The following is a 27622-nucleotide window of genomic DNA, read 5'->3' as shown; positions in this document are numbered from 1 at the left end:
CCTCCCTGCTTCCTGGCACATAATAGCTGCTTAATAAATGTTGGTGGCATTGAATTGCATGTAGGCCATAAGGTTCACGGGAGGGAAGAGGCTTTCTGTGAACTCAGTTCAGTTCAGAGGCAGGGAGCCTGTAGGTGGGCACCACCCCAGGATCAAGTGCCAGGAGTTGGTGGGGGCCCACCCTTCTGGGTGTAGCTGGTGTTGAAACCTGGCAGCCACCCCAGGTTTCTCTCTGCTCCCACTCCCACCCCCTCCCGGTTGCTCCGCCTCCCTAAACTCCCAAAAACCTGCCTTGTCTTTTCCCTAGTCCTCCTCTCGGCAGCCATGATCTTCAGCCCAGACAGCTACAATATCATCGTTGAGATCTTTGCCCGCAGTCCTGCCCTCTCCAGCCTGCAGCACAAACTGCACTGAAGTGATATTTCAGAAACCAGAATGGTGATTCTCTCCCTGCTTAAATGCCTGCTATGGCTCCCCATTGCCCACAGGATAAACTCAAATTCTTCAAAATGATGTGGAAGCTCCTTGAGGTCTCCAGTTCCCTGCTTTCCTCTCCAATTTTGTTTCTTACCCACTGCCCTCACTCATCACTCTGTGCACTGGTCAGACTGAACTGTCCACTGGTGGAAAATGCCAAGCACCCCCCCGCATCTTCCAGGGGTTTGTAGATATACATATGCTCCCTTAAGATGGAAGTAGCATTGTGTCTCTCTCACACACACACACGCCCTTTGTTCCCTCCTGCTTAATTTGGATTTGGTTAATTTGTAGTTTTCCCTTTAAGCTTTGTATTAGACTCTGCTACTACTGGAAAGCTGGCTTTTACCATTCCGCTTCCCACCCCCAGACTGGCCCAGGTGGGCCCCCTGTGCTCTCAGCTCCGTGACCCCAGGCTTTTCGCACACACGGTTACACTGATCACTTTCCTTGATGATTCCAGTCTCTGCTGCCCCTGGAGGGCCATCGCATCTTCAGGGTCAGGCCCTGTCTTGTTTGCGGGTGTATCTCCTGGGGCCTAGCCCTGAGCTGCCACCCAGCAGCCATGTAGCCGCCTCCAGCCAGCAAGTGCTGTGTGCCTGGAGTGGTGAGCGCTCTCCAGGCTTAAAGGTGCTGGACCCTCATGGGGCTGAGGGACCTGTTCCCGCCTATTTCCTGTCCTTTGCAGGTAGAAAGCTAAATAAAGCTCCATTTCCCAAACTGCCTCCTTCCAGAGTGGTGGGTGCCTATCGTGAGCCAGCGCTGAGACCCTCATGTGGGACTTGAAGGTGGAAGGAGCCAGAGGCCGCCTTCCTGTGCCTTGGCCGCACCCTTCTGACAGGCAGTCTCGTGCAGACGCGCATCCTTTCCTGCACTGGTGTCCAGGGTGCGGTCACCCCTGGTGGGGGAGGCCCTGCCTGCTCTCCGGATCATGGCCATGTCAGCATGTCCCCTAACGCAGAGTGCCCGAGGCAAGCTCCGGACGCCCACCTGCCTTTGCTGCTCAGGCCAGGGGAGCAGATCCTCTCAAGCCTCAGCCTCCTCTCCTCTCTTCCCCCATCCAGCCACTCCAACCATCCCATGAGCACCCAACCCCCTGTATTAATCACTTTCTGCTCAAAATACCCATGGCCAGAGGGTGGGAGAGCCAGGCTCTGAACCCAGGTGTCTGAGTCTGGGGCCACCACACCCCCTTGCCTCAGTGGAAATGCTTTGAGGTGTGCCAGGTGCCCGACGTGATCAACGTGGTGCCCACACAGTTTGGCTCTCTCAGCAGCCTCCCTGCCCCACACATCCCATCTGAGTCAGCCCCAACCTCTGGGATGGTCCCCAGGAACTGGCCCCACTTGTGCTGCCTCCTCAGGACCCGCCATGGCAGTGAGCCCAGCCCATGCCTGTAAGCCCGCCCAGCCACCTCCCGTGGTTAACAGATCAGCAGTGTTGGGAGAAACACTTCAGTGATGGGTGCAACATCAAAAGAGGTGGATGGTACGGTGGAGGTGCCACCAGGCCCGTGGGTCAGGAGGCTAACATGGGTGGCACTGCCTTGGTGAACTTACAGTGCTTTGGTCTTGTCGGTATCCCAGGGTTGAATGGAGCCCGGAGCCTGATGGATGGTATATACCAGAATTCACAGGGAGAGTATGGCAGGCACTCAGATTGAATGTTCCTGCTGACGTGCTGAGTTTATCATCTCCTATCAGGTAACTAAACATATAGAGGAGGCCAAGCGAGGAGAAAAGTAAATCAAAGGAGTTGGTTGGTGCTTCGAGTATGTCAATGCTGCCGGTCTTTAGCTGACTACCTCTGAGGGCAGAGCAGGGCAGCCAGTCAGCCAGTTTCCTCTCCCTGGACAAATCCTCTGGAGTCCCCATTCATTCATTCTTTCTTTTTATATATTCAACAAATGAGTCCTATCAGATAATAAGCAAATTCAGATACTCCCTGCCTCACAGACCTTAAATTCCAGGAGAGAACACATTGTCCTGAGTTTCCTTGTTGATTAGCCCCCTTTCAACATACTGCCTTTCAGCTGGCAAGGACTATTTTCTTTTTTTTTCAACGTTTTTTTTTTTTTTTTTTTTTAATTTATTTTTGGGACAGAGAGAGACAGAGCATGAACGGGGGAGGGGCAGAGAGAGAGGGAGACACAGAATCAGAAACAGGCTCCAGGCTCCGAGCCATCAGCCCAGAGCCTGACGCGGGGCTCGAACTCACGGACTGCGAGATCGTGACCTGGCTGAAGTCGGACGCTTAACCGACTGCGCCACCCAGGCGCCCCGCAAGGACTATTTTCTATGCAATGGCTTTGTGCGCTAGTTCCCGAAGTAAGACTTTGGAAATGCTTCCGGGTTGCCCCTGCCCATAGTGAGGACTTCCATTCCCAGAGATTTGAGGGAACTCACCCTACTTCTACATTGCCACCCATCTGGCCAGAAAAGTCTGATGAAGAGCAAGAGCAGGTCTGACGATGAGTGTAGAACAGATATTTTTTCATTGATTTCTCGGAGGCTGCCCAGAGGCTCCCAGCAATCTCCTGTCTTTGGTCCTTCATCAAACCTGGGCCCAGCAATTTACTTGAGTTTCTAAAGTTTGGCTTGTGGGTTTTAGGGCCCTCCTCATACTGTGTTGTAAGCCTCGATCTCCTTTTATTGCCTGCAATGGAGTGCTTCTTGAAAACAGAGATCAGGCTTCATTCATCTGTCTTTCTAGCCTAGCCCAGGGCCTGGCATATGGTCTATGTTTAACACCTGCTTGCCAGTCATTTCTGCCATGGCCCCACACAGTGGACACTGTTCTCCAGGAGATATGTAGCCTTCCTGTCCTCTACCCAGCTCAAATGTCATCTCCAGCCCCTAAGATCAAAAAGGATCAAGGAGTTTGCATGTTGCTCCCTCTCATCTTAAGCAACTCATAGCTGGTGGGGTTTGGGTGTTTAGAAAGGCAAAAAATAGTGCAACTATTGTGGTAGGAAAAACTGTGAGGTTTTACAAATGGGCAAAGGATTCCTGGGTGTTCTCTTGATGGGATGCTGGGTGTTGTCTAGGGTTCCAGGCCACCTGGTTCTATAGGGATGTCTGCATCTGTCTTCTGCTGGGCTACATTTCAGCTCTGCAGAGATGGAAGCTAACCTGTGGAGGGCTGACAGTGGTGCAGGTGCTCCGTCTGATGTATGATGCAAATTGTTCCTGGTTCATGGCAATGCAAAAGCATTTTGTCCAGTAGAGAATAAATCTCCATAAATCCAATTCTCAGTTGAAACAGTTGTAAGACCTTACTGGTTCCCTCCTTAATGAGTTATATAAACATGTGCATTTTATAACTATGTGAGAGTTATTTTACCATTTTGAAAATTCTTCTTTGGCAGTAGGAAGATCTAGGACAGAGGTGGCAATAATTCTTACTGAGCATTTATTCTGTCAGGTGCTATGCTAAGGGTCTTATAGACATTGCCATATTTAATCCTCATGGCAACCCTATAAGGTAAGTTCTTTCAGCCCTTAGTCTATTAGTGCATATTTATGGATGTATAAAGTGTGGCCTAGAGGTTAAGTAACTTGCTTAAGGACTCAGAATTAGTAAGTGGCCTACCTGGAATTTGTACCCAGAGACCTGAGACTTGACACAGAATCATTCTTGGTGCTGTAGACCTAAGGGCAATTGAAAACAAATTGGGGAATCAGCATGGCCTCCTTTAAAAGACATGAACCAAATTGCAAAGGATGAACAGGAGTTGGTGCAGAGAGAGGAGGGAGGGGTTTCCAGGCACAAGTCAGCATGTAGGAAGGCAGGGAAGTGTGGAACTAGAGCCAGCATTACTAAGAAATTCAGCTGGCTCAAGAGCAGGGTGCGGCTGAGGACTGGCAGGAGATAAGACTGAAGCAGTCCACAGGTGCTGATAGCTGACAGAGAAGGGCTCTGGGCAGGGGTCAAACTGAGATTGGACTTTAACCTCAAACTACAGAATATTAGGCAGAGGAGTGACATGATTAGATGAGTTTTATTATTTTTATCTTTATTGCTTTTATGTGAAGTTATAAAAGCGGCTGAGAGACTGCCAAAAAATCATTTTGGCATCAGTGTTGAGGTTAGATGGGAGGTGGTGAGAACAGAGGTAGGGAGGCTGTTAAAAGACAAGCCTATGGCAGGGGAGAAAGAGGAAGGGATGAAAGGAGAAACGGGAAAGCTGTTCAGTCTACCCATTTGGGCAGCTGAGGAAGCATGTGGGGGTAGGAATGGGGAAGGGGAGGGAGGGGCTAGGGCACAGGCAGAAGTTTAGGAACCCTCTCCAAGTGCCTGGCTCACTTGACCCCCTACTGCAGGCCTGATCTTGCTCATTCTCAGCATTTGAGAAACAAGATGGTACCTGGAATTTAAAAGAAGGGTTGTTAATCAAAAGTAAAGCTCCCCTTTTGAGAAGAGTATATAAATAAACAGGGCCTGACATAAAAGCACCCAGGCCTATTTTTTTGGTCTTAAAAGGGATAAAAAATAAAGCAGTGAGAAAGGAAAGAAAGATGAATCACAACGACAAGAACCATTAGAAGCCTTCTCTTGATAATTATTGATGTACAGATTGTTAGCACACCAGGTGATTTGTAATCCCAGCCCAGTTCTCCTCCTGGCTTCTTAATGGCTGCTGGCCACTTCCTCTTGGGACCTGGCCAGGGTAAGCTCAGGAAGTGCAAACTTTTAATTCTGGAATTAGTAAAGCATATTAGGAAAGGAAATCCACAAGTGAAGAAATCACATTATGAATTCCAAAGCCAAGGAAAAGGACTCTAAATTATATTGTGAATACATTGGGGACAGGACCATTTTACTCCTTTTGGTGTAGGACCCAAGTGATTGGTTTGGTCACTGTTCCAGGATTACCCAGGATTCGGCCTCCTCCATTAGGTACCTTTGGCTCTAGCCACTGAGCTGTCTCCAGTCTTGCTTTGCACTCTTCTGACAGCAGGGGAGATGTCCTGCTGGGATGAAGACCCAACTAAAGGGTATTTTCCATTACACCCACCTCCCCAGGATTTTGTGTGACTCAGATGATAGAATATACTTGAAAGGCCTTTGAAAACTCTGATGAGCCATACATATATTAGCAGCTGTTTATTCCTTCTTGTTCTGGTTGGTGACTTGCCACTTGCCACTTAATTTTTAACACTATGAGCTCAATGTAATGCTACTATATACCCAGCAGCATGCCAAGTACTTCCACACTTAATCCTCACAATTTTACTGTGTTTATTTTACCAAAGAGGTTCAGAGAAGTTAACTTGCAAAGGAATATACTTTTTGTCCTTTTGAGGGCCCTTTTGAGGTTGGGTTAAAGAATTCCCCATGTTCTGCCCTACAACACTGACTACACAGTCCTACCCACTACACTAGAAGCTGTGAGTGCCAGGAATCAAATTTTGCTCACTGTTATTATCTCCTCTATCCAGCAAATAGGCACAAGATGGTTAAAAAAAAAAATACTGCTACTTTCCTTAGAACTTACTGTTCATGGTCCTTCTTCTGCCACTAGAATGTAAACACATGGGAAGACCTATCGTGTTTTGTTCATGGTTGGATTCTCAAAGCCTAGAACAGTGCCTGTGACATAGTAAGAGTCCAATAAATACTTGCTGGTAAATAAATGATAGCTGTGCAGACAAGCAAATTCTCCTTTGTGTGACATCAATGAATTTTTTTCGATGCTGATTTCAGTAAGATAACGCTTAAGACTGCAACATTGTGATGTGGGTAAGTGCCAAATGCTCTAGCTTTCTGAGTTAAACATTCACTTGCAGCTAAATGATGATCAGAGGGGGAACTACAGGAATGCTGTCCCCAAGAGCATTGTCTCCAGGAAGACAGCACTGGAGGCTGGCACAGGCAGCCCGTGGACTCTATGCTCCACAGCTCTGGTCCAGCACCAGCAAGATCATGCCTTGAGAGCACTGTGCTCTTGAGGTCCAGGTCTTACTCCCCTCCCTTTCACCAGATGCAACTATCGAAGAAACAGGAAAAAATAACCTGCTTGTAATAATCATCAGCTTCATTTTCTTAGGAGTCATGTGTTTCTTGTCAGAACACTTCTAGATCAAATGTACTATTTTTTTTCCCCTCTGTAAACCAGTAGTATCTCCTACATTAAATATTTTCTTTTAGTATAAAAGTTATCATCACATTAAGAAAATTTAGGATATGGAAAAAATATAGAAAAAGTAATCTCTAATTATGGTCACAAAGTGATTAGCCTATTTGTGTATGTTCTTTCCCCCAATGTGAGTGTGTATAGGCATTATGCATATATGTGTGTGTGTATATATACATACATACATATATATGTATGTATATGTATGTACGTAGTGTATATAGACGTATGTATATATGTATGTATGTATATATATGTATGTGTGTGTGTATATATATATATATATACATAGACAGACATGTATCATAGTAGTTTGTGTTCTGCTTGTTTAACATTGTGCCATGTTTATACCACAAGGACATCATAGCCATCCATTTAGTTACTGATATACACCTTAGGACTTTCCAAAGAAATTGACAATTTCAAAGACAGACATATTTTTCTTACATAAATTCTGTACCTGGAATGTGATGTGAACTCATGGCACTTGACACACATCATGAAATATGTCTCATATACTCTGTCAATATGTTACACCAATTTATTCAGCCACCAACTGATAATTTATAACTTAAATCATGTTATCTATATAGTAGGTAAAAACTAAAACCTCACCAATTTTTCAATTTGCATTTAAGAACATTGGTAGGGACAGACAATTTTAATCACGACTAGTTATGGCTTAGTTATATTTCTTCTTTTAGAATCATCACAAATATTGAGAGGAGAGCTTTATGTGCTGCTAGTCAGGCATCTCTTCCTTGGAGACAGTGTATTGTCAGAATATCAGGAGTGCAAGGGCTTTGAGATTTACAACCCTTTTGCTCACAGAGCTAGACATATATGTACCAACCGTGTAAATTGTTCATTTCACCCATTCATTTACCAAAGAAAGACCATTACATTTATAAGAATAAAAGGGGGATCTCATCAGAAAGGAGAATCTGATAATTTAGCTAATATTCTTATCTTTAAGAGTCTCTTCCAAACTATCCTCTCCAAGTAAGGATCCATTTTGGGAATTAGAAGAGCTCAATTTTTTCCCCAAGACTTTTTTTTTTTAATAGTCAGGTATTTACACTTATTAAGCCCTTACTTAACACCAGCTGTCAAATATCAACTAACCTTCCGGACAACTCTGCGGGGGGGTGTGGGGGGGTGCGCTACCAATTATTCTTAACCCCTTTACAGAAGAGAAAACCTGACCCTTATGGAGGCTAAGTAATTTGTTTGAAGTCACACAGCCTCAATTTGAACCCAGGTGGCCTATACTGTTAAGCAACCAGCAGTCTACAATTCCGTTGCTAGCTATCCCAGTCTCCTCTGGGCAAGTCAGGGTAAAGCTCAGCAAAATGGAGTAGATCAATGCTGTTCAGTTGAGGAGAAAAATAATCTACACATACACATGGTACTTTTTCCAACTACTCTCATTTGAAAGCTTTAGTCACTATGGCCCAGACTGAATGGGGGAAAAGGGGAGACAGAATCTAAAACGCTAAAGCTAAAACACATTTCAGAAATGATGTACCTGAAATCCCCTTAGATGCTTCTGAACTCTGAAGCAACCTGGCTTCATTGCTCACATCTGGGAAGCCAGGCAAGCTTGGGCTGTCGCTTCTTGTCAAGAACTGAAAGAATTTTCATATTGACACAAGTCTGTCATTAACCTCTTTCTTCATGTCTTCCAGGCAAATGCCTGATCTGATTATTAAAACAAGTCATGTTGCAAAGGTGGAAATCTGCTGTTCACCTTTCCTCGTCTTTCCAAGCAAAATGGTGGAGGGGCACATGGCTACCTGATTATTAAGTTTATTATACTATGAACCATTTGCTAGGGAAGGTAAAACCCAGACATTTAGGTTTTTCACACAAACCAATACCCAATTTATCAGTCTGAAATTCAACACAGTAAAACACTGGCTCATACAAAAATATTAAGTGGTTTTTGACAAAACTTTTTCCTTTTTAAAAATACAGGATTAATATTGACATACGTATCTATAATACACACATAAACTAAATTCAGATAACCCAAGAATTCAGGACTAGTCATCAGTGTGATTAAATCAGGGATAAAACACCTCTGAATTTCCCATAATTTGTTTTACCATCATGTTTTCCTGAATATTTTTTATAGAAATTATTCACTTATCATGACTAGTTCAGATAATTTAAATTCTCAACAAACTTGTGTAGAGCATGAGAATATGGTCTTGTCACCATGATAATCTGCAATTGTCCAACCTATCAGCTTAAGTAATTTCCCAGCTTTGGCCTGGGAGCCTGTTTCAGAGTATACTCTTGAACAGAGCCAAGCACTACGACTACCTAAGAGCTATATATGTCCTGTGACTTACAGAGGGTGTGGCACAGAGAAAAAGCAAATACAGGCAGGTACTTTTTGCATACATCTATTTTCCCAAAGCAGCCACTGAAACCATGTGAATTGGAATAAAACTTAGTCCTCACACGGAATAAAGGACAACAGACAGGATCAGAAAGCTCGGCTGCTTCCCAGTGTTGAACATAACCTACAACACAGAGAAAATTCACGGGGACTGTTAGCAAGGAAGACGGCACAGAGTAGGCCTGTATCAGGTTTTAATGTTGGCTGTTACCAAAATTGATGTTGAATAAATAGTTTAAATCCTCCCTCTTTAGGGGGAGAAAGTCAGGGTTGGACTGGCAATAAAATGTTTAATTCCAGCTTGGAGGCGGTTTTCAACCCTTTTTGCTAATGAGTAGTGGTCAGTCTGCACCCCAAATCCCTCACCTCACTAAAAAGATTCAGCTATTAAACAAAGACTAAGCAGGCTCTTAGGTACGGATGTAGCTCAACTGTGATGGGAGCCTCTTTAGCATGTGGATTATTTGAGCTGAAGGCCACCAATGCCTAACAGACTCAAGGAGAACTTTTTACCTCCCCTGGTACTGCCTGAAAGAATTGAGACAGGGAGTCTGTACCAGGGAAGAGAACTATTACCAAAGTTAACTTTTTTTTTTTCTTAACATAAGAGTTCTCCACATGGCATAGTTTACCAAACATTTATTCTTCCCATCTTTCTATAAATTGTTTTTATTCCTTTTGAAGCTGAAGACCCCTATCCCCCTTCTCCTTAGCTCAAGATGGCTTGTAAGCCTTGGTTGCCTAATTATTTATGATACTGTCATGAATATGTGAAGTTCCCACATGTATGAAATTAAATTTTTCTCCTGTTAATCTGTCTTAGGTCAGTATAATTATTAGGCCAGCCAAAGAACCTAGGAAGGAAGAAGGGAAAAGTTTTCCTCCCCTACTGGGGAAAATAATCCTGCACTCCTCCTCCTCCACCCTACCTCCCCTTCCCATTTCCTTTACTTATATTACCTCACTGACAGTGATCCTCGTTTTTATGGAAGGGGAAAGAAGCACATAGAGGTTATGGACTCGGGGCCATGGAAAATAGCAGAGTCCCAACTGGAGCCGAGCCTGCCAACAATCACAGCAGGGTTCTCCCCTACAATGCCTCCTCCATCTGCCATGACACTCAGGCACTGAAAGGGAGTTTTCATTGTGTCCTTAAGTCTAACTGCTTTGGATGCTTTCAGAGAGGTGATTTCAAAATTCCCCTCTTCTTTGCCTTAAAGAAAAGATGAAAGAAGAAAAATATAAATAAAATTAGCAATATACACAATTCCCACAGCACATAAGCTAAATGATTTAATATTAGCAAGGGCCAAAATGGATCTTGATACTGAAAATAAAGACACACTAATACTTTCTCAAGAAAATAAACATTTGGAGGGAGAAACATTTCTTAAAAAAAAGAAAAAAAAAGTTTATTTGGAAAAGCCAGCCTCTTACACAAAAGGTTTTGTACCTATACTTTCTTTCACTGTGTCAATTACAATGATATTTTTAAATTCACGGAATATAATTTATCGAGTGTCTATCATTATCTTCTTGTGCATTTTAGAAGATATTAGGTTAAAAAATATTTACAGTTTTCATTCTGGTCCATCCTCCCTATCCTTATATTAAACCCATTTCTCTACTTCTCAAGTAAGTAAAAAGGGTCACAATATCTTTAGGTTTGTGTGGAAAGTAAGAATGTATCCAATAATTATAAGCAAAACATAATTTTCTGTCAGGCCTGAGAAAAAGAAAAGGAGCAACTTTCCTCCAAATCTTATCCTTATTTGTTTGCCTGGGGCCAAATTGCTCTGGCTTTCTTTAATTAGCAAACATTAAAGAAAAAACCCCAAATATACAAAGATTGAATATCTCACACGCAGCTCTAAGACAGACACAGATATAAATGGAACCACTATGCATCAATGGGGGGAAATTCCAGGAAAATCATTAACAAAAAAAGATTCCAAGTCTCACAGTTTAACTGAGGTTTTGGTAAAACTGAAGCTGAATTCAGCTGCTGTTTGAAATATCTGTCTGCATTTAATTAGATGTGTTGTATTTACTAAGGAGGCACAAATACATAGTTTTGCATATTTTAAAATTAACTTTTACACTGAAAAATACTAAGTGACCTCAAAGGGGGCAATGGCCTATAACCACTCAAAATGCATCTTTGAAAAGGGAAAACAGTAATGTAATGAAATCAATTCTCAAACACTAATAATATTAGCATCCCAAGAAAAGATTCCAGAGAGGTGCTGATGAGTACAATGTGTCTAGAATGGCCAAGATGTTTCCAAAGCTTTATGCCTTAAATTTCCTAAATATATAGCTAGCAGGCACTATGCCAGGCAACTATTGATGCTAGGAAAATATTTTAGTCAGGATTTTATAAAATCCCAACTTGCAACGAATATTTCTACTTATAAATCTTCCAGTGATGATGTATGACACTATATTACAAGTAACAATGAAACAAAGATTAATTTTAAATTTTAGATTGGTCTCAAACAAGTTAGTTGTTACTCTTCCTTACAACGTAACACTTAAAATAGATGAATTCAGCAGAATGGTTTAAAAAGTTAAGGCTCCCTAAAGAGTTCTAAAGACTAAAACTTAAGGCACATATTATAATCTTCTGGACACTGGTAAAAGCTAAGATTTAAACAAACAAACAAACAAAAAAAACCCCATACTACTTCCTTCTGTCATTCGTTGCCAACCACTCCCTTCCCAAAGGTATGGCATTTTAAATTCAGGCTACTGGTAAGGAGTGAAACAAAAATTCCATCACTGAACACCTGGTATGATTTCCCACACAAATGTCCACTATTTGCATTGAGCACCACTGCTGGATTACAGGCCAGTAGAACATTTTCAGGTATCTTGGGTCACAAGCTGCTCCATTGACCCTTGGGCCCCACACGTTTAGACTGGACTCTCCTCCTCTTTGGGACTTCCTTCTGTGTCTTTCTGCTCTTCAGAATCTGCTGTGTATTCTTTTGGCTTCTCAGCAGCATCTACACTGGTCTCCTCCTCTTTATTTTCCTTTTTCTGCTGCTTCTCTGCTTTCTGTTCTTTCGCCACAAGCCGATAATTGATGCCCATGCCAATGAAGAGATAGATGCCTGCGATAATTAGGATCACACCACACGCCCAGTATGTGTATTTGTAGTCTCCATAGATGTCATTCAGACGACCTGAAGATATCCAAAACACAGTTATGTGGGCAAAAGTGAACAAGTATACCTTTCCCAAATGAAGCTGAAGGATCTACGCAGAAAGATGTCAACCAATCCTCAAAGAGCCCATAAATGACAAATTAGTCTAAAAAAAGAACTGCTAAAAATTATCTCATCTTTTATGATGTCACACTTGGGTTTTAGATGGCCTTGCATATTTTGTTATTTTTAGCAACTTGAAAATAACGAAATCTTTCCAAATTTGAGCCAGGAAAGACCTACAGATCATCTAGAATCAATTCTCTGGATTCACAGTGGAAAAATTTGTTGCTCAAGAGAGGTTTAGGAGTCTTGCCCCAGGCCACAGAGCTAACTGCAGTCTCCTGGCCAATGCTCTTTCGCTGACATCAGCATTTCCCAAAGAGCGGTCCCTGTGAACACTTGGCCTGTGCTATACAATTAACAGCAACACCTTTCCACCATTCGAAGTGCTTAATCCTCACAACAGGCAGATTCTGTCATCATTCCCGCTGTATGATGTACAAACTGAAGTACAGAGACCTTAAGTAACTCGCCCAAGGTCACAGAGCTCATAAGTGAAATAACATGGCTTTTAATCCAGGAAGTCTGACACTGAAGCTGCACCTGTAAGCTCCTGAGTGTTCCCAAAGTCAAACTTAGGGAATGGCATAACATATTCTTTTCTGGTAAAGATTCACCATGTGCATATTAAATAGGCTTTGCAAGGTCCTCTGGTAATCTATCAAACTTGGGGTTTCCAAAAATTTTTTGGCCATGAAATCCTTGTTATAGTAAAATTTATTAGCATCTCACCCAATTGGTTAGTTAAGGAATAAACACCCAAGAAGACTTAATACAACCAATTCAAATATGATTCCATATGCTTTTCTAACTCAGGACATCGTTCATTCAGCAATATTTATCGGGCTGACGCATACACTCAGCACCGGGCTGCTGGCCCTGAGGATAAGGGAGAGCAGAGGAGAGAACATCCACAGTTCAGTGGAGAAGAGAAATGTTAATCAAATAATTATACAAGCCGTGACAAGGAGTGTTTGAAAGCAGAAAATAGGGGGTTGGGAGCAGCAAGCAGGGTCAGGAAAGCTTCTCTTACAGTGTAAATGAAGCAGGGACCTAGAGGAAGATGGGACCCATCTAGGAGGAGGGGATGGGAGAAGGATGAGGCCAGAGCACAGCAAGTGCAAAGGCAGGTGGTAGGAAGCTGGGGTGTGAGAGGGGAAGGAGGAAGGGCGGGGCTGTTGGAGTAGAGAGAACAAAAGGTGAGTGACAGGAAATGAGGCTGGAGAGATTAGAAGCCAGGCTGGGGGGCGCCTTGTAGGCCACAAGGGAATTTGCTCTCCACCCCAAGAACAATGGGAAGCAACTGGAAAGATCTCATCAGCTGGAACATTGAGTTTGTATTTGCCTGCAGAGTAGAAAACAGATTGTAGGCTGGCTAGAGTGGATATGGGTAGACCAGCCTGGAGGCTGCTGGAGCAACCCAGATAGGGGACAGGAACTGTGGATGGGGTGGTGTTGTGACAGAAAAAGTGGGCCGACTAGAAACACTGGATATGGGGAGGAAGAGAGCAGTATCAGAAGGAGAGCTATAGGTCTTCTTTATGTATCCTTATTCCCCAAATCATACTTCTAAAAAGTATACATCTTCACTAATTTGTTATCTAGTGAGCTATTAACTGAAAAGATAACCTTAAGAAACAGTTCCCAAATTATATACTCACTTACTAGCCATGTGATGTAAGGCAAACTATTTAACCTTTCAAAGCTTCTATTTCTTATGAAGTAGGAACTATGACAGTCCTATTTCATAGGCTTATGAGCTGTAAGAGGATACAGAAAATGTTTAGGACAGTCCCTGGTAAACCAGGAGCTCACATGGTAGCTATTATCAGAGGTGTTGTATTTTACATGTTTTCTACAATAAGCACCTAAGTTTTATGAAGATAAAACACTTCAAAAAAGAATGCCATTTGTAAAAATATTGGACTCCCCTTTCAACTTGATGGTTCAATGCAATTTGATTCTGTAAGGATCTGAGCAATTATGCTGTGCCAAGCATTGTGTCAGCACTGAGGCTACAGAGATGAAAAATGCTCTCTGCCACCCAGAGGCTCACTAATCTCTGCTTTTTATCACCTTCCCAATTTTCTATGCCTGTTTTATGTTAAGAGGACCAAAGAGGTAGTAAGGCATACTATACCTAAAAGTGGCGGCCCCAAGAGGACAGGACAGCATTCCACAATGGTCACCAATCCCACAGCGCTGGAGAACCTCTGGGGTCCAACAAGGTCCATCAGTGTTTCGAATAATACGGAGCTGAGCCACCCAAATGCAAATCCAAAGAATCCTGCATAGACGCAGAACCCAATGTAGCTGGAGGATAAAGGTGCTAGCAGATGACACACTCCATTTGCAATAATAGAAGCAGCAAAAAAGTACTGAACTCGAGGTCTTATCCACTTCGTGTTGGCTACAAGTCCCATAGAAGGTCTGGCTACCATATCGACGAAAGCCAGAATGGAAAGAAGGAAGGCAGCCTTCTCACTAGAGTAATGTTTACTCTTGCCATAATTACTGAGAAAGACCAAAGGAGTAAATAGTCCAAAAAACATGAGCACATTTCCGGAGAGGTATAGCAAAAAGCCTCTGTGTGTGAACAGAGATAAGTCCAGGAATTTATTAATTGTTTGGAAGACTGATCGTTTCTCTTGTTTAGGGTTTCCTCCAATAAGATCTGTATTTGCATCACCTACTCCCTTTTTTCCTTCAGATTTTCCAGCATCCTGAAGGGATTCTTTAGACTTATCTTTCCCTGCGTTGGTTGGCGGGGGCCCTATCGGTCGCATCAGGGCACCAGCTACACAGCAATTTAGTAGGAGGCCCCCAAGAATTAGGAAGCTTCCTCTCCAGCCAAAGATACCAAAGAAAGCCTGATTGAGGGGGGCCAGAGTAGAGAGAAACACAGGGCTGCCTGCCATGGCCAGTCCATTTGCCAATGGTCGCCTCTTGTAGAAATACTTGCCAATCATGGTCAGAGCCGGATTCAAGTTGAAGGCAAGCCCAAGACCTGGGGAGGAGGGTTAAAAAGAATCACATACTATAATAAATGTCAGCAACGTATATGGAATTGGTTAACAAAACAAAGAAATTAAAATAAGAGTTATAAATAATGCAAACGAGACAAAAATCCTCACCATTACAGGATATACCGTATAATGGTTTAAAGTGTGGTATCTAAAAGCAGACATATGTGGGTTCAAATCTCAGCATTGCGACTTGCTGGTAATGTCGGACATGTGAGTGTCTCCTAATACGTAAAACAGGTGCACAGTGCTGTTGGTTAAAACAGTGCATGGCATTGGAGTCTGCACTCAATAAATGTTAGTTATTTTTATTATTGTTTATAGTATTTGAAGGTGAATAACTATTTGTCTAATCTCGCAAAACCACCTGAGGAATCACTGTAATGACAGAAAAATCATTAAGTGGATAATTATCAACTAGAGACAAGTTTTACAACAGAAAGTGCAACACAAAATTATTCCTTTTATAATAGCACCAAAGGGGCACCTGGATGGCTCAGGTGGACAAACATCCAACTTGAGCTCAGGTCATGATCTCATAGTTCATGAGTTGAAGCCCCACATCAGGTTCCTGTTGTCAGTACAGAGGCTGCTCCCTCTCTCTCTGCACCTCGCCTGCCCGTATTCTCAATCCCTCTCAAAAATAAAGAAACATTTTAAAAAATGACTTTACAATAGCACCAAAAGTAAAAAATGTGCAATTTTAATCACTGCAACTGTGTAACTTTCCTAAAGGGTCAGAGAATGAAAACACACACACAAGCGCACACACAGTTTTTGGACAATAAAACACAACATCATCAAGATGTCAATACTCCCCAAATGAATGTATTAATTTAATGTGATTCCAATGAAAATGTCAGTGCATTTCATTTTGGAATAGGGTAAAATGACTCTAAAACACACTTAAGAGAATGCATGGGAGTCAATCAGGAAGTCCTCCTGTGGTACAGGAGGAGTGGGACAAACAGTAACAGATATTTAAATGGACTTACAGAAGCTACAGTCATTACAACAGTGTGGCTCTGACTCAGGCATAAACACTGATCTGTGAAAGTGGACAGAGTCCATGAACATTTAATGTAAAAAAATATATTATATATATATATATATATATATGTATATAAAATAAATATTATGTATATATATATAACACATATATTTTAATGTAAACATTATATATGCATACACTTAATGTAAAAGTGAAGTTTTTAATTCCTGTATAAAGAATTGTTCAATAAACAGTGCTAGTAAAAGTGAATATTCAAATAACTTCTAGATGCTTTCCCTGGTCCCTGCTTGTTCCCTACCATTTATATTTAAGCCATTCACAGAGCATTAAACCAATACACCAGAGCAGATCACTCCAATGTTTCAAGCCTGATAGTGGCTTCCCAACCATAACCTTCCCTTAGGTTAACTCCCTTCCTCATCTCATACCAGACCATTCTCACCCGTGCCAAGAAGTACACTGTTGACCTGGGGCTTAGGTTCCCCTAGATTTTCACAAAGCTAGTTCCCTGTTTACTCAGATTTCTTGGTTAAGGACATGTCTCCAGAGCACCCTACCTTCATAGACCATCTAGTCTTTCTCTGTCAGAACACTTTGTTTTGAGGCTTTGTATAGCATTATTACTAGCTGATATTTTCCCTATTTATTCATATATTTGTGAGTAGTATTGTCTGCCCCCTCCCATTAAAGAGTATGATTTAGCCCAATTTTGTTGTTCTATTCCCAACAATATCTAGAACACTGCTTGATACACACATGGTTGTTAATAAATATTTGAGGAACGAATAAAAGAGAATAAGCTGAGTAACCATGTAGGAGCAAACAGACTTTTATGTTTCTTCTCATTTTATGTAAAATGTTTTCTTCTATTCAGAAGTTTTAAATGTAAAACATGGCAGGGGGAGGGCAGGGTACCAGATGTTTAAAAATAGGCAAATAGGGGTGCCTGGGGTGGCTCAGTTGGTTAGGCATCTGACTCTTGATTTTGGCTCAGGTCATGACCTCACGTGTTCGTGAGTTCAAGCCCTGTGCACATTAGGCTCCACCCTGGCAGTGGGGAGCCTGCTTAGGATTTTCTCTTTCCGCTGCTCCCCATTTGCCGGTGCATACAGGCTCACGTGCACGCTCTCCCTCTCCCCCTCACTAAATAAATACATAAATCTTATAAAAATAAAAAAAAAACTTAAAATTTTTAAACGTTTACTTATTTTTGAGAGAGAGACAGACCGTGAGTCAGGGAGGATCAGAGAGAGACGGAGACACAGAATCCGAAGCAGGCTCCAGGCTCTGAGCTGTCAGCACAGAGCCCGACATGGGGCTTGAACTCATGGACCACGAGATCATGACCTAAGCAAAGTCGCATGCTTAACAACTGAGCCACCTAGGCGCCACCCCTCTTTCTGGTTTTTTAATGTTTATTTTTGAGAGAGACAGAGTGCGACTGGGGGAGGGGCACATAGGGAGGGAGACACAGTATCCGAAGCAGGCTCCAAGCTCTGAACTGTCAGCGCAGAGCCCGATGCAGAGCTTGAACTAATGAACCATGAGATCATGACCTAAGCTGAAGTTGGACTCTCAACTGACTAAGCCACCCAGGCACTGCCCCCCACCCCAAATTTTTCTTCCAAAGAAAAGTCAACAGAAAAAAATTGGCAACAGATATTTGGAGGGATGGGGACTGGGAAGTTATTGTTTAATGGGGTCAGAGTTTCAGTTCTGCAAGATGAAAACAGTTCTGAAAATGGATGGTAGAAATGGTTGCAAAACAATGTGAATATAGTTAATACCACTAAACTGAACACTGAAAAGATGGTTAGGAAAGTAATTTTATGTTATGTGTATTTTCACAAACGTAAAAAAAATTTGGAAAAATAACTGTGTCTTATGCAAAGGGACAATAATTTAACATGTAAAGTTACTACACATTATTCTTAAACAAGTACACAAAAGCCATTAATAAGAATTTTGTACAAAGACAACAAAAAAACCCCAAATACACAGCCACAGACAAATTAAAAATATTTACTTTCCCAATAATCAAAAGAGATTTAAATTAAAACGAGGAGAAGACACCATTCACCTGATGAAATGATTTTTAAAAAAGATAATATCCTATTTTTGCCAAGGCTGTATCCCCTCTCACATGATGGTAGAGCTCTTAGTGAGCATGACCTTTCTGGAGGGCAATTTAGCTTATATGTATTTTTCAAAAAAATAGCAGTTCCACTTTTACAAAGTTATCCTAAGAAAATATTCATGTTTGGGGCGCCTGGGTGGCGCAGTCGGTTAAGCGTCCGACTTCAGCCAGGTCACGATCTCGCGGTCCGTGAGTTCGAGCCCCGCGTCAGGCTCTGGGCTGATGGCTCGGAGCCTGGAGCCTGTTTCTGATTCTGTGTCTCCCTCTCTCTCTGCCCCTCCCCCGTTCATGCTCTGTCTCTCTCTGTCCCAAAAATAAATAAAAAATGTTGAAAAAAAAAAAATTTTTTTTAAATAAAATAAAAAAAAAAAAAGAAAGAAAATATTCATGTTCATAAAGGACTATTAATGTAATACTGTTTACTAACAGTAAGAAAATGCAAAAAAACCCCAAAAAACAAAAATTAAACCCTAAATATTGAACAATTAACTAAGAGACTGGTCAAATAAAATTATGGTATATATTAGGGAGCCTGTTTGGCTCAGTCAGTAGAGCATATGACTCTTGATCTCAGGGTCATGAGATCTGTGCATACAGCTTAATAAAAAAAAATTTTAGTATATATCTATTCAATGGAATATTGTTATCAGAATATTTAATGACATGGAAAGATGTTCATGGTATCTTGGTAAGTGAAAAAAAAAAAGGTTACAAAACATAATCTTATCATTTTTTGTATTAAAAGGCTATATGTTTGTACACAGAAAAAAGTATGGAAAGACATACATTAAAATGTTAACAGTCACATCCTCTGGATTGTGAAGTTATAAGTAATCTTTATTATACTCATCAGCAGTTCATTATTTTAATCTGGCTATCAAAAAAGGAAGAAGGGAGTTATTAAGTGGATCTTTTATCCCTCAGAAATGTATCTGGACATTCTGTCAGATAATTCCAGCTTTATGTTTTATGCTCTCCTGCTCCAATAGAAGGCTATTCCCTGTGTGAGGAAGAGGTAATGAGAAAGAGTAATAACCAATGATCAACCTTGCAAGAAGTTGCCTGACACATTTTATCTACCACCATTGACTATTCTTAGGACAAGAGATGCTATCATCTCTTTGATTCATTCATTCAACAATGAACACATACTGTATGATAGCAATTTTCCTTGAAAGTTTGATTTTCTAGTACCCTTAAAAGTATTTATATAGCTCTTCAAAATGATAATCAAGTAATTTCCATAAGGAAGGAATTTCACTCAAAAGATCTGAAAGATGAATGTAAGTGAAAAGCAAATAGCCAGTAATAAACTAATGCTTGAAAATGAACCAACAGCAACTCACCTCCAATGACTCCAACACACAAGTAAAGTTCCTGAACGGTATTACAGAAAGAAGCTGCAATCAAACCACAGCCTGACAAACAGCCACCAGCAATCATGATTGGACGACTGCCATATTTATTCACCAGGATACTGCTGATAGGACCTGGGAGAGAACCAGAAATTTAGTAGCATAGAAGAAAGGAACCAACTCCTGCACATCTATACAAGGCATTAATGACACTAAATGACAAGTTCTCCAAAATAAACAGAAAACAACAAAAGACGATGGTAAGAATATTGCTTTCTATAATTATTTCATAGTCAAAGTGTATTAGAAATAAAGATGCTAAAAATCATCACTGTGTGCCTTCTACATCTATAAATGTTGGACAGAATTTTGCTAAAATATAAAAGGGCTCTTGTCTCTCCTCGGTCTTCTTCTTATAAGGCAGAACTGGCTGAAAACACCTTGGTAATGGATGTTTGTAGGCTTGTTGTCATATCTAGGATATGATCAACGTATTTAATAAGTTTGCTCCGTTTTCATTTTTTGGACAGGCACTCTGACATGATGAGATGATTTTAGAGTATTATTTATATATTATCATAAATGCAGTTTGTGTCATATTTTTAAAAAAGAAAAAAATGAAAATGACCAATATTTTTTCCAAGTTTAAGTAATTTTTCAATTAGGAAATTGAAAACTTTAAACTTTAAACTTTTTACCTGACACTGTACCTCGTCTGCCTGGAAAAGGTAGATGACTGCAAACAGAAAGGATCACTGCAATGCATCAGTAGGGAAGGGGACACAAGGAAATGATCTGCTGTTTGAACACTGCAAAGTCACAAAGCTACTGAAAACCAAGTTTCAAATCCAGCCCGTTTCTCCCTATTACATGCACTCTATGTGTGTGGAACTAAGCTACAAAGCAGAAGTCATATAAATCATGTTTTTCTTCTATTAGCACAGTAAATTCTGACCTTCTTCTGTTCATTCTATAATTAGCTCCCTAGAAGACAGTCTACTTTTTAAAACAAATATACAGTGTATGTATTCAGAATATACTACTGGTTATATGTTGACATATTCTATTTCCATAAACACTATGGAAAATTCTGCAGTTACTTATATTGTAGTACTATACTCAAAGTTGCAGGATGATACAATTAAAAGGTCAGGCTCTGACCCCAGGGAATCCAAATTCAAATTATGGTATGTATGCAAGAAGGAATCAAACCTTTTGACATCCTAGTGTTTCAGAGTACTCACTAAGTCTATCTCAGGGGCTGGTTCCAGAAATGGCTGCTAGGAGAGACTTCAGGCTCAGCTTGAATTTGTATAAAAATTTTTCATTGACCTTCTAAGTCACTTCATGAAAATATCAGACCACGGCTGGTTTGGAAATAATTTGAATTTATAGCTTATGTAAGATGAAATAATTAAAGGGGCGCCTGGGTGACTCAGTCAGTTAGCTAAATGTCCAACTCCTGATTTTGGCTCAGGTCATGGTCTCACAGTTCATGAAACTGAACGCTGCATCGGGCTATGCACTGACAGTACGGAGCCTTCCTTGGATACTCTCTCCCTCTTTCTCTGCCCCTCCCTGGCTTGCACTCTCTCTCTCTGTCAAAAAATAAACATAAAAAAAGATAAAATAATTAAATACTGGAAGAATATTCATGAAATATTTCCATATAAATTCCATATAAATTTCCATATACATTCTGTATAGTCAGAATTACAAAGATCAAAATAACTGCCACATCGTTGATTCTGTGAATTAGAAGTTAATACTGTAAAGCCCACAATATTAAAGTAGGGATGTCAAAATGACGTTAGTGTGAAACTGAAAATATGCAAATTTACACTTTCATGTTTAAAAAAAAAAAACTCAAGTAAATAAATCAGGAGTAGGCAACTAAGATTTCCTCCCTTAAAAATACACTTATGCTCTAACAAGCATCAGTATGTATCTCTGAACCAAAGCATTAAAAAAGCCCACTAAACCACTCATAGGTCAAAACATATTAGCGTTGAGGGTGTGGCCCAAATACAGAAGTTACAGAATTATGGCAGTTTAAAAACTGATGATAATTCTTAGGGGATATACCACTGAGGAGCCAATCAAAACAAAATAACCCATTTAGGAAAAATTCCACCACAGGCTCTCAATAGGCAATTTGTCTTTCAGAGTTATTTCAGGAAGGATGGCCCCAATTAGCTATCATTAAAAATAGAGAGGGGTACAGTTCATAGGCCTATTATAACACGAATTCAGAGAAAATGTGCTAGTTATCTCTGGGTGAGGACAAAGAAGGAACTGTTTTCCCAGAAGAAAGTGTCATGTGCAATTAGCACAACTGACATCACTTACTTTTGATGCAAAATACAAGTGGCTCTCAAGCTCTGTGACAGCTCCAAACTGCAACATGTGAACCTCTGGTTCATCCTCAGCTCAACACACATTGAACACACACCTGGAGTACTTCTGGATAATACTTATGCCAAAAATTTCTTCAAGCCATCATAGTCAAAACCTGATTTGAAAATCCAGGCACATGGAGTTCAAAGCCTCTAAAACTACTGGCTCTTACAATCTAAATAATGTCCAAAGTCCCTTTTGGTTTCTCTGAATTTATAAAAAGAAAATAACTACTACAATATAGCACTTAGGCTCTCTTAAAAGTACTTAAACAAAACAGGCATACCTTCAAAATTCAAAAGGCATAAAAAGATACGCAGTGAAAAAAGAAGCCTTCCCACTCCTGTTCCAAGTCACCCAATTCACCTCTCTGTAAGGCCACTAGGTTACCTGTTTTTTCTGTGCATGAAATTATATACTTAGTTAAATTAGGACTTCAACTATTTACTGTTTCAGAAGTTTATGTTATTGTCTCAGTTGGATTATGAACTCCCCAAAGGCAGGAATCAGGATCAAGTGTTCTCTGTCACTCACAAGACCTAGCCTAGAGGAGGTGGGGTGGAGAGAAAAAAACAAACAAACAAGACCCAGCCTAGGGTGAAATATGTGCCTAGTGCTTAATATTGGTTCAATCTGCCACCAGATTAGAAGCCCAAGGCTAAAGTTTTACAGTTGAAGTATAGAATCTTTATATTGGCTGGCTATTAAGGAGCTACATGTGAAAATAAGCTAAGGTACTCAACTGCCACCAAAAAATAGTATTAACAGAGGTGAAAGCTTGGCTAAATAAGCACCATGAGACACTGTCAATCTCAGTAAATAAATACACTTGGCTTTAGAATCTCTCACTAAGCAACTATACATTTTAAGTATTACGGAAGGTTTTGACTTCTACACGTTACATTGTGATTTGATGTTCCAAGGTGAAAACAAACTATTTTAAATGATGTTAAGTAAGCAACTTACTCTCTGTATCTCCTTTACAACATGTCAAGGAAAACAGAAAGGAAAAAGTGATGAAACTTAAGCTAAAACTTAAGTTTAAGGCAAAGCTGAAATGCTTTTTAAAAAATTCTTTTAACGTTTACTTATTTTTGAGAGAGAGACACACAGTGCGAGCGGGAAGGCAGCAGAGAGAGAGGGAGACACAGAATCTGAAGCAGGCTCCAGGCTCTGAGCTGTCAGCACAGAGCCCGATGCGGGGCTCAAACCCACAAACTGTGAGACCACGACCTGAGCCAAAGTCGGATGCTTAACCGACTGAGCCACTCAGGTGCCCCTGAAATGCTTTTAGGACAAATAACATCACAAGGAACAAGGGGAAGATTTTATTCAGTTCTTTAATGCTAATGCCATGAAAAGATTTTATCTGAGACTTTGAACCATGCTACTATTCAGGTGAGCCTGATTTATTTCAATTCTCCCAACATCAATTTAAGAAAAACCTTCATGTTTACATCTCAAGAATCTAGCAGAGAGCAAGAAGAAAAACCAGTTGTGCACATGTCATTTTTCTGAGCGCTTTTTAAAGCTCAATGATTAGGAGTTAGACCAAATCACAGCTCCTCACAGTTTCTCATTTCTGTTTCAGAATACTACAGGGGAACAAACAGAGCAAGAGTTGTCATGGTTAACAAGAATGAAAAATATGAATAAAACAGCAGGCCTTGGGGGTTCTTACCTCCACCATACATGACAGCCAACATGATTGAAGATATCCAGGACACTTCACTGGTGGTGGCATTGAAGATACCTTCAATTTCTTTGAAGAACACAGTAATGGATTTGGGAAACGCATAAGAGAAGCCGATGGAAATGAAGGCTCCAACTACTACCGCCCACCCCCAGCCTCCATCTGGGGGAGTATATCCAACTGGACCTCCAACTGCTGGTGGCATTTTATGTGTAGATGAATTCCAAAATGCAGTTCAAATCCAAATATCTGAAAAATATAAAATTAAAATACCATGTCAACAATAAAGCACTCCCACCAGCAAGGCACTTGCACACTTTATGGCCAGCTCTCAAGTAACTGAATTGTTTTTCAATATTACTTTTCCAATAGAGATTATCTTCTAAGGGCATTATCAGAAAAAGAGTCTTAGAGCCATGGTATTGCCCATAGTTTTTAGTAGGAAAACAGCTCCTTACCATTTAAGGAACCATAACGGAAATAAACCCTGTTCAATAAATATAGCCTTTGTATTTCAAGTAAGCCTACTTGTTTTAGAAGTTAATATAATTCCTCAAATTATTGTGAATAACTAAATGCCTCATTTGATTTATCTGCATGCAAAATCCACGTAACACATGCCACACACAAGTTTCAAGTTTTAAAACAGACTTTTATAAGTTTTCCCCTTTCCCAAAATGTATTCTTCAATACTACTTTTTTACTTTCTCTTATATGCTGACAGAATATTAGGAAGTGGGTACCCAAGTCACCACATACATAGCAATTTGCAAAATAGATCATTCTGAACACACAAGAATTTCATTTAATGGGCTGGAAAATTATCTCAGAAAAGTTTCTTTTTATTTATCTAATTGCTTTGACTCAAGATATTTTTTTTCCATTATATGACAAGAAAAGCCCCTAAACAATAGCTCAGTCAAGTATCGTTAAATCCACAAATTGAACTATGATGTCAAAAGATGATACTTCAAATTAAAAATTGTCCCCTTTTCTTGAAGTGACCTAGTACTAATGAATAGTATGGTTAGAAAATGCAACTTTTGGGGTGCCTGGGTGGCTCAGTTGGTTAAGCGTCTGACTTTTGGTTTCAGTTGAGATCATGATCTCATGGTTTGTGGGATCAAGCCCTGCACTAGGCTCCGTGCTGACAGCGTGGAGCCTGCTTGGGATTTCTCTCTCTCTCTCTCTCTCTCTCTCTCTCTCTCTCTCTTTCTCTCTCTCTTCTCCCTCTCTCCCCTCCCCACCTCCATCTGCCCCTCCCTTGCCCACATGCTCTCTCTCAAAATAAATAAATAAACTTAAAAAAAAAAAAAGAAAATGCAACTTCCTGTTAAATTATGAATAAGAAGATACTAGTGAAAGGAAACAATCAACAAAACTAAAAGGCAGCCTACGGAATGGGAGAAGACATTTGCAAATGACTTATCTGACTAAGGGTTAGTATCCAAAATCTATAAATAACTTATCAAATTCAACACTCCCCCCAAAAAAACTCAGTTAAGAAATGAAAAGACATGAATAAACACTTTTCCAAAGAAGTCATCCAGATGGCTAACAGACACATGAAAAGATGCTCAATATCACTCATCATCAGGGAGATACAAATCAAAACCATGATGAGATATCACCTCACACCAGTCAGAATGGCTAAAATTAACAACACAAGAAACAACAGGTGTTGGCGAGGATGTAGAGGAAAGGGAACCCTCTTGCACTGTAGGTGGGAATGCAAACTGGTGCAGCCACTGTGGAAAACAGTATGGACATTCCTCAAAAAACTGTTTCTTCCAATCCATCTGAACACTTCAAATAGGATTTAAGAAATGAATGTTGCAGGATAGGAAAAAAGTAGCCCGTAGTGGAAGCTTCCCTAAAAGCAAGGACATAGGTTGTCTTTATTCACAAAGGACATAATTGTCCATATAGGCAATGTTAAAGAATATTAAGAAAAAGGTACTAGAACTAAAAATAAATTTAGGTTTCAGGATACAAGATTAATAAACAGAAATCATCTTTTTATAAACCAGCAATCAGAATTTTCAAGTAAAAAAAATAACATTTACAACAGCATCAGAAAACTACTGAATAGGAATACATCTAATAATGTACAAGATGTATACACCGAAAACTATGAGATATTATTAAGAAATTAAAAATAAATAAATAAATAAAAATACAAAAGATAACCCATCCTCATGGTTTGAAAGACTCAATATTTAAATTAGGCAAATATTTCTAAAAGCATGTAACACATTTATTAAAAAGTATCTAAATTGGATTTCAAGCTACAGGTTGGGAGAAAATATATATAAAATATATCCAACAAAAGACATGTCCAAATCTTTTATAAAAAGATCTTGTATGGCTCCGTAGTAAAAGACAAGAAACTCAAATAAAAATGGACAAAAGATTTGGGTAATTTATCAATATACATGAATAACCAAAAAGTACATGAAAAAATGATCAAAATTATTAGTCACTTGTGAAATGCGAACTATAATAAAGAGATACTAATATAGGGGCACCTGGGTGGCTCAGTTGGTTTAAGCATCTGACTTTGGCTCAGGTCATGATCTTGCAGTTAGTTCACAGGTTCAAGCCCCACATTGGGCTCTGTGCTGACAGCTAAGAGCCTGGAGCCTGCTTCAGATTCTGTCTCCCTCTCTCTGCCCCTCCCCTGCTCGTGCTCTATCTCTGTTTCTCTCTCTCTCTCTCAAAAATAAACATTAAAAAAAAAGAGAGAGATACTAATATATATCTACTAGAATGACTAAAATTAAGACTGATAATACCAAGAGTTGGTGAGGATATGAAGCAAATGGAACCCTCTGTTGCGGGTGGTAAAGCAAAATGGTACAGCCAGGTTGGAAAACATTTTGGCAATTCCTTAAAAAGTTACACAAACATATGATCCAGCCATTACATCCCTAGGCATTATCCAAGAAATGAAAACATACATCTTCATAAAGACTTTTATGAGAATTCTCTAATAGCTTTATTCATAATAGCTCAAAACCGAAAACAATCCAAATATCCATCAACAAGTGAATGGAAAAACAAATCATGAGATAGCCATAAAATGGAATACTACTCTGCAATAAACAGAACTACTGATGCAAACAAGAACATGGGTGAATTGTAAAAATGTTCTGCTAAGTGAAAAAGGACTAGACCTAAAACTATATTCTATATGGTCACATTTATATCAAGTTCTAGAAAGGCCAAATTCTAATAATAGAAAACTTATCAGGGAGTGAAGAGAAGAGACTGACTGCAAAGGGGCATGTAAGAACTTTTCAGGGATATGTAAATACTCTTATGATTTGGCAGTAGTTACTCATCAAATTGTATATTTAAAACTGGCTAATTTTATTGTATGTACATAAAATTGATTTAAAAAAATAGTTCAAAGGCAGTGCCAAGGCAGATAAAATCTGTTTAGTGGCACATGGAGACAATACAAAAGCAAAAGATGATGGCAAGCAAATTTTCTCTCTTGGCCATCTGGTGGTTAAAAATAAGAGGAGGGGCGCCTGAGTGGCTCAGTCAGTTAAGTGTCCGACTTCAGCTCAGGTCATGATCTCATGGTTCATGGGTTTGAGCCCCGCATCCAGCTTTGTGCTGACAGCTCAGAGCCTGGAGCCTGTTTCAGATTCTGTGTCTCCCTCTCCCTCTGCCCCTCCCCTGCTCATGCTCTGTCTCTGAAAAAT

The 27622-nt window shown here is 40.3% G+C and overlaps 1 protein-coding gene across 1 annotated transcript in view; it reads right to left on the bottom strand.

The window, feature by feature from the left end:
- Positions 1 to 9743: 9743 nt before the first annotated feature.
- SLC16A1 (solute carrier family 16 member 1) overlaps positions 9744 to 27622 on the bottom strand; it is a 42488-nt gene continuing 24609 nt past the window's right edge. The window contains exons 2-5 of the mRNA XM_049616552.1: positions 23898 to 24158; positions 19811 to 19954; positions 14433 to 15299; positions 9744 to 12208 (exon numbers count right to left, since the gene is read on the bottom strand). Of these exons, the coding sequence (XP_049472509.1) occupies positions 11937 to 12208; positions 14433 to 15299; positions 19811 to 19954; positions 23898 to 24114 (1500 nt within the window). The 5' untranslated portion in view covers positions 24115 to 24158 and the 3' untranslated portion in view covers positions 9744 to 11936. The remainder of the gene's footprint in view (positions 12209 to 14432; positions 15300 to 19810; positions 19955 to 23897; positions 24159 to 27622) is intronic.

Source organism: Panthera uncia (genome assembly GCF_023721935.1).
Source record: "Panthera uncia isolate 11264 chromosome C1 unlocalized genomic scaffold, Puncia_PCG_1.0 HiC_scaffold_4, whole genome shotgun sequence".
Classification (NCBI taxonomy): domain Eukaryota; kingdom Metazoa; phylum Chordata; class Mammalia; order Carnivora; family Felidae; genus Panthera; species Panthera uncia.
Note: the sequence above shows the minus strand (reverse complement) of the source record. Positions and strands in the feature narration are given on the sequence as shown.